Here is an 11,055-nt window from a genome sequence, read left to right as displayed (position 1 = left end):
GCCTCCGTGTGTACTTTTATCTCATGATAAGGCGTTTCCGATTTTATTCTGAAACGCCTCACCTTGGAATCACAGCCATACCTCTACAACTAAGTTAACTGCTTAGCGAGGAGAAAGCCTCTGCACACCAGCCACTGGTCTCAGAAGCCCTGCTTCGCAGGACCAGCGCGCAGTTGTGAGGCTGGAACTACCAGGCCCAGAATTCCCGCGCGCATGCGTGCTGCCATTGTGATGCTCCCTTCCCGGTAACTAGCCCTCTCAGGCAAACCTGAAGATAGCGGCAATTCTCCGGTGGGGGCGGAGACGCTTTCTACCCGACTCTCCGCCCCCTTCGTGATGGGCAATGGGACTAGCCAACCGATGCTGCGGACTCGGAACTCACCCTCCAATCAGCACTTGGAGTAGAGAGGTGGGCGTGCGCATTGGCAGGGCAGGTGGGCTAGGCTGTGCCGGGTTGCGAAGGGGGAGACTAACGTCGGGTCGGGTCAGCGGGCGCTGCAGTAGTCGCCGCAGCGGCGATGGGAGCGGTGGGGACGAGGCGGCGGCGGCGGCGGCAGGAGGGGGAGCAGGGGCTGACACAAGAGCAGCGGCTGGGGGGAGCCAGCAGCAGCAGTAACAGCAGCAGCCGCCGCCGCCGCCAGTAAACGCGGACGGTACCAGAGGGGCTACCCAGCCGGCTGGCCCTCGAAGCTGCGCTCGGGTCCCGCCGCAGTTTGCGGCGGGGGATGGGCAGGCGGTGGCAGTCCCGCCTGCTGAGGGTTGACCCCTGCCGGTCCCGGCCCTGAACTGGACCCGAGCCCACCGCCCGAAATCCCTGCGTCCGCCACGGCCCAGGTAGGACACACCCCCCGCACCCCTATAGTGCCGCCCTCCCCCAATCCTGACCCCCTCTTCTGACCGCACCCCTCGCTGAGTGACCGCCCCTGGTGAGGAAGGGAGGGGTCCCGGAGACTTCTGGGTCGCTGCCCACGCCCTGAGGTCGTGCCAGAAGCAGTCAGTGTCCACCTCGGAGACCGTTCTGATTCAGCCCAGCTTCTCCCGAGGTTTTGAGCGTCTTCACTGAACTTGGAGGGTCACGAAGCTTCTTTCTGTGCCTCTCTGTGTGGGTGACCCACATATCACTTGTACTCATGCCGCTTCTGGTACCAGGACCGAACACAGAAGATTCTTAGGAAATAGGAGCGCTTCTTTCCCACCCCGCCTCCTCAACTATAATGGAAGGAGGCATGGGACTGTACAATCTATTTGCTGGGTAGTAACGACAATGAAGGCCATGACTTTTTTGTACTCAGGGTTCTGAAGTAATGACCTGAGGGATTTGCTTGTCGTTTGCTTTGAGGAAGATAATGTTGACACCCTGGAATGCTGTGGGAGGGACAAAAGGCTCCACACACTCGTATGTGTACTGTCAAATCAGAGAAGTAAATAATCCATTGGGATGCTGGTACTTTATCCTACAATGAAGTTAATTTTGTTTCAGTCTTGGCTGCAATAGAGGTAGAAATGACATTGAGTTGTACTTTGCTTTGAATTAAAGTTAATAGAGGGCAGCGATCCTGGTATTAACTCTTCTCTCCCTAGCTTTAGAAGTTGCTCTTTCTTTGAACACTAAACAGGACAGTTTTGTGATAACCTATGTATAATGTGAAGTGTTTTGTTATTCCGTAGGAATTGAGTTTTCTGTGTGTGTAAGAGGGTCATGTTATGAATGAGCACTTGTATACACACAGGATCTTCTCAGTGTGTATTGTTACCGTGACTCTGAACCATTAATTACAGTTGTACTGGTATCTAAATACGGATTTACCAGGATAGGCCATCAAGATGTGTCTGCTGTTTACTTTTGGCTAAAGGGAATATAATAATGTTTATTTGTGTGTGTGGTGGGGAAGAGGATGATTTTAAAATGTTGAGGGAATTGAATACTGTGTATTGCTTTCCTTTCCTTATTTTTTAAAAAAGAAGCAATAATGATGACAAATATAGCTTAATATGACTAATCTTGAAGAATTTGTCTTAATTATAAAAGTTTTTCATATAATAAATATGTGAAATTGGATGGTATATTATCTATTCAAACTGAAAATATATTGTTGGGGTCTTGGTGTGTGCCACACCTTTTGGGGGCAAGACACGATTGTAAGAGGGACTTTACCTAACATATGCAATCAGTGAAACCTGGTTTCTTGTACCTTCAATGAATCCCCAACAATAAATTTTTAAAAAAAAGGAAAACATATTGAAAGGCATTTTTTAATTTAGAAGTCTATGCTTTCCTGTGTGATACATTTTTATCAAGGAATTAAAAAGGATATTTGAACCTGATTATAAAGGAAAGTTTCTCTGACATTTTTCCTTTATGATAGGTTAGGAAATACTTTTTCCTCTTCCATTTTTAGACATAAATTAAAATTTATAGTTTCATTTTAAATATATAATATCAAATTGAAACAAATTTGATCATTGGTAGGGAGATGAATAATAATATATCTTGCTCATTATCTTGTACTATAGTTAAGACATAATCCAGTGAATTCTCTGTTGTATAATATATGACTTCAGCTTTTTGTGTCTTCTTTTGACTTTCTTTTAAATACTGATTTTTTTAATACCTCAGGAAATCTTCAGGAGGTTAGAGCTCATTTGCTTAAGCAAATTGAACTTGATTAGGGCTTCACATATCTTTAAATATAATGTTAGAAGTGAAGTTTGCATAATTTAGACAATTTTTAGGAGTATTTTACATCTAAAAAGTGTGCTAAAAATGTGACAGTGATAGGTTGTTGGTTTTTCAAGGTAATGAATATTAAAGAGTTCAGTTAGCTGTGATTATGGAATTTAAACTTCACTTTGATAGGGGACAGATAATTCTTTATTTGCTTTATAACTTTAAAAAGTAATGTATATGTACTTGGGGAGGCTGAGGCAGGAGCATCACTTGAAGCTAGGAGTTTGAGAGCAGCCTGGGTAACATAGTGAGACCCTGTCTCTACAAAAAGTTTACAAATTATCTGAGTATGGTGGTGTGCACCTGTAGTCCCAGCTACTCCAGAGACTGAAGCCAGAGGATTGCTTAAGCCCAGGAGTTTGAGGGTGCAGTGAACTGTGATTGTGCCACTGCCTGGGCAATAGAGCAAGACCCTGTCTCCAAGAAAAAGAAAAAAGTAATACATATATATATATATGAAAACTCAATTGCTACTCATGAGAGACCCTAAGCTGAAACCACCCAGCTATTTTCAGATTCTAATTCTCAGAATCTGGGAGATATAGTATGTACTTGAGAAAAAACTTTATAATAAGGGAAAGTGTTTAATGACCATTTTTGAGCTAGCAGGGGCTGTACTGACTTGTAAAATAAAATAGTCCTTGAAAACTAAATGAAAATAGGCTGGATGCAGTGGCTCACACCTGTAATCCTAATACTCTAGGAGGCCAAAGTTGGTGGATTGCCTGAACTAAGGACTTTGAGACCAGCCTGAGCAAGAGTGAGACGCCTGTCTCTAACGTCTCTAAAAGTAGCTGGGCATTGTGGGAGGCACCCGTAGTCCCAGCTACTTGGGAGACTGAGGCAAGAAGGATTGATTGAGCCCAAGAGTTTGAGGTTGCTGTGAGCTATGATACAATAGCACTCTGCTGAAAGCAATAAAATGAGACATTGTCTCAAAAAAAAATTAATAGAAATTACAGCTTGCTTCCTTCCCCCCTAAAAAAATAATTTCTATAAGAAAAATAACTCCTATCTATCATTTATAGATATATGGCAAATCACTTTGAGGGCATATTACTCTAAATTAATCTTGTCATGTATAATTTTTTTGTTCTTTTTGAGTTTTTGAGAAATACTCAAAATATAGCTGGAACTATTTGTGTTTATTTGATTAGTAACATTGCAGTATGTCATCAATATTTATAGCAATTTAACACATTTTAAGTAGTTTTACTTCCTTGTCATCTGTTTTTTGTCATCAAGCATATTGTAACAATGATGATGGTAGTGGGAATTTTTTCCCAGTGGGGAAGAACCTTTTGCAGTGAAAATACTGAATGCTAACTGGTTAACGTAGCCTTCATGGCATTTTCTTAGTTATTAAGACATTCATACTCTGCTTTTGGAAGGATTCACTTGTGCCCTTGTGAGATAAACCATAGAGGTGACCCCTCCAGTCACCCTCCCTCCACCCACTCACCTCCTACCCCTCCCTTCTCCCTCCCCCCTTCCCGATGGATGGAGCTGGAAAATGTTCTTCTTAGTAAAGTATCTCAAGAATGGAAGAAAAAGTATCCAATGTACACAGCCCTAATTTGAACTTCTTTCGAAAATAATTAATGTTTTTCAATGATTTTCACAGCACACCTAGCATCTTCTCATGCATGGTGTGCCACAACACACCATTTGAAAATCACTGCTCTAGAACTTTGAGAACTCTCCTAAACCAAGTCTTATTCAAGAAAGACTAATTCTTTCTACCTTTATATGTACTTTTTGTTTTTAAGAACAGCACATGCTGTTCTTTTTTTGCTTATATTTTAGAGTGACTTTATTTATGATGATCACCACTACTATATCCTGATTGCTAATAATATGAAAGGCTCCATATTGACAATTTCACTTATATTATCTAACGAGTAGTACTAATATCCCAGTTCTCAAAAGATAAGGCTATTATTCCATAAGTGATAATGTGCTAATCATTATATAAAAATATTACTTTGTAATTGTGTCATGATTATAGGTGAAAAGCTACTCAATATTGGAAATGGGATAATTTTGTTATTGTTATTCTATAATATTATAGGTCTTGAAATAATTTGAGGTACTGTATAATTGTGCATTAATGAGAAAGGACTATTCTGTTATATTTCAAAGGTTTTTTCAGTTTTTCTTGAATTGTTTGTCTATTTATATTTAACTGCCTGGCAAAAAAGTTTTATCACTTTTACAATTAGGAGTCATGCAGAAATTCCTTGACTATTCTTATAGGGCTAAGTGGGAAAATGTAAGTATATGCTGTGAATAAACACTTAAAATACTATACTGGATTCCAGTATGTTTAATCTCACTCCTATTGAAATCACTTTAGATAGAGGTTAAATACATAGGATCTGAAGTCTAGCTTATGTCTAAATTCATGCTCTGCCACTTTTTTGCTATATGACTTTGAGAAAATTACAAATTCTCTGTACTTCAATTTTCTTATCAATAAAAACAACAGCTTCTTATTAAAAAAAAAAGAAAATACTGAGTGCTTTCAGGTTAATATAATATTTGTATATTTTACTAGAGCCTTCAAATTCATATGAAAAGGCTGAGTTTTTTAGAACTAAATTTTAAGCATAAGGATAACAGGTATTACTGCTCAATAAATCAGTTTCTGATTTATTAAAGTCTGGTGATCCTTGATTATAGATTTAAAATACAGATTAAAATTTTATAATTTACATAATAGGAATGTCAATTTTGCCAGAAAATTCATCTTTTTTTTTTTTTTTTTGAGACAGAGTCTCACTTTATTGCTGTTGGTAGAGTGCTCTGATGTTACAGTTCACAGCAACCTCCAGCTCTTGGGCTTAGGCAACTCGCTTGCCTCAGCCTCTGAAGTAGCTGGGACTACAGGTGCCTGCCACAAAATTGCCCAGCTATTTTTTGTTGCAGTTTGGCTGAGGCCGAGTTCGAACCCACCACCCTCGGTATATGGGGCGAAGACCCTACTCACTGAGCACAGGTGCTGCTCAGAAAATTTCATCTTTTTAAGCAGGTGATTTAATTTCTTTTTGACTCTCTTACCCTAGGTAGAGTGTCCTGGCATTGTCATAGCTCACAGTAATCTCAAAACTCCTGGGCTCAAGTGATCCTCTTCCCTCAGCCTCCCAAGTAGTAAGACTACAGGTGCCTGCTACAATGCCTGGGTAGTTTTTCTATTTTTAGTAGAGATAAGGGTCTCACTGTTGCTCAGGCTGGTCTCAAATTCCTGAGCTCAAATTATCCACCCACCTAGGCCTCCCGGAGTGCTAGGATTATAGGCATTAGTGATTATGACCAGCCAAAAATTTTTTATTTTTAATTTTTTGCTTAAGCAGACTTTTTTTTTTTTTTTTGGGACAGAGCCTCAAGCTGTCACCTTGGGTAGAGTGCTGTGGCATCATAGCTCATAGCAACCTCCAACTCCTGGGCTCAAGCGATTCTCTTGCCTCTGCCTCCCAAGTAGCTGGGACTACAGGCACCCGCCACAACGTCCGACTATTTCTTGGTTGCATCATTGTTGTTCGGCAGGCCCGGGCTGGATTCGAACCCACCACCTTAGGTGTATGTGGCTGGCGCCTTAGCCGCTTGAGCCACAGGCGCTGAGCCTAAGCAGACTTTTAAGTATACTTTCATTTATGTTATATGACTTTTAAATAAAACATTCTTTTGATATTTAATGGAACATATATAATACTTACAAACTTTTGTGAATATTTTGACATTTTTCCTATGATACTTTTTAATTACCTTTTTTTTGGAGGCAGAGTCTTACCTTGTCACCCTTGGTAGAGTGTCGTGATGTCACAGCTCACAGCAACCTCAAACTCCTGGGCTCAAGCAATCCTCTTGCCTCAGCCTCCCAAGTAGCTGGGATGCCCAGCTATTTTTAGAGATGGGGTCTCGTTCTAGCTCAGGCTGGTCTCCAACTCATAAGCTCAGGTGATCTTCCTGCCTCAACCTCCCAGAATACTGGGATTATAGGCGTGAGCCACCATGCCCGGACCTTTAAATACCTTGAAATACCTATAAAAAATCCTTGATGTTTTGAGATATTCATAGCTGTTTTGTATTATATTATAAGAATTTGTTCTCACTTCAATTGAAGCTTCACTTCGAGCTTCCCAAGGTGGCGGGGTGGGGGGATAAATAAATGTTCTTTAAAAAGAATCTGGGATGCAATAGTGTCTCTTGAAGAGTAGGAGATAGTAACTTCTTGGCTCCCTTTGGTAAGATATCAAGATTTAACCCAACTATGTTTTAAGAATCATCATCATTATTATTATTATCTTTGAGACAGAGCCTCAAGCTGTCACCCTGGGTAGAGTACTGTGGCATCACAGCTCACAGCAACCTCCAGCTTTTGGGCTCAGGTGATTCTCCTGCCTCTGCCTCCCAGGTAGCTGGGACCACATGCGCCTGCCACAACGCCCAGCTATTTTTTGGTTGCAGCTGTCATTATTGTTTGGTGGGCCCAGGCTGGATTCGAACTCACAACCGTAGGTGTATGTGGCTGGTGCCTTAGCCACTTGAGCCATAGGCGCTGAGCCAAGAATCATTATTTTTTAACTGAGAATGAAGATTTTTATTGAAAATAAGATTCAGCGTTTTTCAGTGTTTGAATTAGAAAACTTATTTGCCATTTTATCTCTTTTTACCAAAGTGGTTTTATGATTAATATTTTTATACTTGTCTTTTTCTTTTCTGCCCAGTTTCAAAGTAATTGCCTTAAAAAACAATTAAGTCGGGCCAGCCACGGTGGCTCACACCTGTGATCCTAGCACTCTGGCAGGCCAAAGTGGGAGGATCCCTTGAGCTTAGGAGTTTGAGACCAGCCTGGGCAAAGTGAGAAACTGTCTTTACTAAAAATAGAAAAATTAGCTGGGTGTGATGCTGCTACTCAGGAGGTTGAGGCAGGAGTATCACTTAAACCCAGGAGTTTAAGGTGAACTACACTGATGCCAGGCACTCTAGCCTGGGCAACAGAGTGAGACTCTGTCTCAAAAAAATAAAAAATAAAAAAGGTTGCATTGTTTCCTTTAGCTAGTTGTAGCCTTGGGATCATCTATTTTGTTAATATACAAGAGAACCTGGCTTGGCGCTCGTAGCTCCGTGCTTAGGGCACTGGCCACATACACCATGGCTGGTGGGTGTGAACCGGACCTGGGCCTGCTAAACAACAAAAATAGCCAGGCATTGTGGTGGGAGCCTGTAGTCCCAGATACTTGGGAAGCTGAAGCAAGAGAATCACTTAAGCCTTAGAGTTGGAGGTTGCTGTGAGCTGTGACGCCATGGCACTCTACCGAGAGTGACATAGTGAAACTCTATCTCAAACAAAAAAAATACTAGAACCTCTGTACCTCTGTAAGGTCATTATCTAAGGGACTGTAACAAACTAATCAACACAGAGATAGTCAGTATAGGGAGGTGGTCAACTATGGAGGTTCTACTGTATTTGACATCTAATTTTTTTTCTTTTTAAATTATTTTTTATTAAATCATAACTTTATACATTGATACATTTATGAGGTTCAGGATACTGCTTCCATATACAATGTGAAATGCGTATATCAAACTAAGTAATGCATCCATCACAGTTATACTCATTTCTTAATAGTTTTGAAATGTACCATTGCCTCATGCATGGGTGAGGTTCCCCCAAATACCCTCCCTCCTCCCATATCCCCCCCTCCTCCCTTCTCTCTCCTCTTCCCTTCTACTTTCTGGACTATAGTTATGTTTTGCCAGTCATATGAGTGTGTAGGTGGTTATGTAATGATTTCATAGTAGTATTGAGTATTCATACTTTTTTTTCCATTCTTGAGATACTTTATTAAAAAGAATATGTTCCAGCTCCATCCATGTAAACATAAAAGATGTGAAGTCTCCATCTTTTTTATGGCTGCATAGTATTCCACAGTGTACATATGCCACAATTTGTTAATCCATTCATGGGTTTATGGGAACTTGGGCTGTTTCCATGTCTTGGCTATTATGAATTGGGCTGCAGTAAACATTCTGGTGCAAATGTCTTTGTTGCAAAATAATTTTTGATCATGTGGGTATATACCTAGTAGAGGAATTGCAGGATTGAATGGTAAGTCTACTTTTAGTTCCTTGAATGTTCTCCAAACTTCTTTCCAAAAAGGTCATATTAGCTTGCATTCCCACCAGCAGTGTAGAAGCATTCCCTTCTCTCTGCATCCATGCCATCATCTGTAGTTTTGGGATTTTGTGATGTGGGCTAACCTTACTGGAGTTAGATGATATCTCAAAGTGGTTTTGATTTGCATTTCTCTGATGATTAAGGATGATGAGCATTTTTTTTCATGTGTTTGTAGGCCTTTCTTCATCAGAGAAGTTTCTGTTCAAGTCTCTTGCCCACGTAGAAATGGGGTTATTTATTCTTTTCTTATTGATTAGTTTGAGTTCTCTGTAGATTCTAGGTATCAGACCTTTGTCGGAAGCATAACTTGCAAAAATCTTCTCCCATTCTGAAGGTTGTCTGTTTGCTTTACTAGTAGTGCTTGTTGATGTTGGAATGTTATTTGTGTTCGTTAGCCCTGATATACTGCTACTATTTCTTTTGTTTTAGGTTAAATGGAAACCACCCTTGGGAACTGGATGCCAGTGTAGCTGTTCTACCATATCAGTGTATTGCAATGAGTGGGGGAGGAGAGCAACCAGATATCCTGAGTGTTGGAATCCTGGTGAAAGAAAGATGGAAAGTGGTGAGTATACATCTCAGAGTATATATACGTGTGTATGTTTGTGTGTGAGCATGTGTGCACATATGCATGTGTATATATGGAGGAGTAATTTTTGGTGCCCTAATAAAAATAGCATTTCATTAGGAAATAATAATATGTGCTTTGCTTATATGCCTAAAACAATTATTTTTGGTTTTTTTCTATGATTAAGTTCTGTTTATATTCTAATTCTGATTCTTGCTTCATACAGTGCTAAATCTTCCTAACTTCCAGTAGCTAATATTGAGTAAGGTGAATAAAAATATACTTATGGAAAGAGCACATAAAAAAAATATAGTGTTTTAAAATGTAATGAACCACTCTTCTTTTTTAACTTTTTATTAAGGAAAATGTTAAGCATACATAAAAATAGACTAATATAATGAACCTTCATGTACCCATGAATCAACTTAAAATAGTCATCAGTTTATGGTTAATCTCGTTTCATCTCTTTTATCTCCTTCCTAGAATGTTTTAAAGCAATCTTAACCTTAGTATTTCTTCTGTACATAATTCATGTTTCTCTGAAAAATAACAACTTATTTTTAAAAACATAATTTACTACCTTTATCATGCTGAAAAATAATAATTTCTTTTTTTTTTTTTTTTGAGACAGAGTCTCACTTTGTCGCCCTCTGTAGAGTTCTCTGTCATCACAGCTCACAGCAACCTCCAGCTCTTGGGCTTAGGCAATTCTCTTGCCTCAGCCTCCTGAGTAGCTGGGACTACAGGGATCTGACATAACACCTGGCTATTTTTTGTTGGAGTTTGGCTGGGGCCTTGTTTAAACCTGCCACCCTCCGTATATGGGGCCGGTGTCCTACTCACTAAGCCGCAGGTGCTGCCCAAAATAATAATTTCTTAGTATCACTAAATATGTTTTTAGTTTCCACAATTCCCTGATTATTTTGTAAATTATTTTTAACATTTTCAATCAAAGTCCAAATAAGGTGTGGATGTTGCAATTGCTGCCATCAGTTAAGTTTCTTTTAATTTCTAGGTTCCTCTTCATCTCTCTTTTTTTCCTTTACATTTTGCTAAAGAAACCAGGTCATTTATTTAAAAATTTCCTGTGGTTTGGGATTTTGCTAATTGCTTCTTTTTCTTTCTTTCTCCTTTTTTTTTTTTTTTTTTGAGAGTGTCATGGCATCATAGCTCATAGGAACCTAAAACTGTTGGGCTAAAGTGATCCTCTTGTCTCAGCCTCCTAAGTAGCTGGGACTACAGACCTCTGCCACAACATCCGGCTAGTTTTTTCCTATATTTTAGTAGAGACAAGGCCTTGCTCTGCTGACACTAGTCTCAAAACTCCTGAGTTCAGGCAATCCACTTGTCTCGACCCCCCAGAATACAGAATTACAGATGTAAGCCACTGCACTCAACCTTACTAATTGCTTCTGTATGGTGTTAACATGTTTTCTGTTTCCTGTATTTCATGTAACTTGGTAGTATATCTACAGGTTTGATTATATCTGAGTTTAGGTTGGTTTTTTGAGGTAAGGGCACTTTTTTTTCATAAATGAGAAGCTTTCACAAGGAAACATGTCTTTTTTTTTTTTTTTT

General features: G+C 39.9%; 1 protein-coding gene across 1 annotated transcript in view; it reads left to right on the top strand.

The window, feature by feature from the left end:
- Window positions 1–763: 763 nt before the first annotated feature.
- The window catches only part of TTBK2 (tau tubulin kinase 2), a 155,250-nt gene continuing 144,958 nt past the window's right edge, over window positions 764–11,055 (top strand). Inside the window, exons 1-2 of the mRNA XM_003791760.3 lie at window positions 764–834; window positions 9,339–9,474. Of these exons, the coding sequence (XP_003791808.1) occupies window positions 9,406–9,474 (69 nt within the window). The 5' untranslated portion in view covers window positions 764–834; window positions 9,339–9,405. The remainder of the gene's footprint in view (window positions 835–9,338; window positions 9,475–11,055) is intronic.

The sequence above is a fragment of the Otolemur garnettii genome, unplaced genomic scaffold (genome assembly GCF_000181295.1).
Source record: "Otolemur garnettii isolate 467f Iridium unplaced genomic scaffold, OtoGar3 scaffold00050, whole genome shotgun sequence".
Taxonomy (NCBI): domain Eukaryota; kingdom Metazoa; phylum Chordata; class Mammalia; order Primates; family Galagidae; genus Otolemur; species Otolemur garnettii.
The sequence above is the reverse complement of the archived record's forward strand: the minus strand, read 5'-3'. Positions and strand labels throughout refer to the sequence as shown.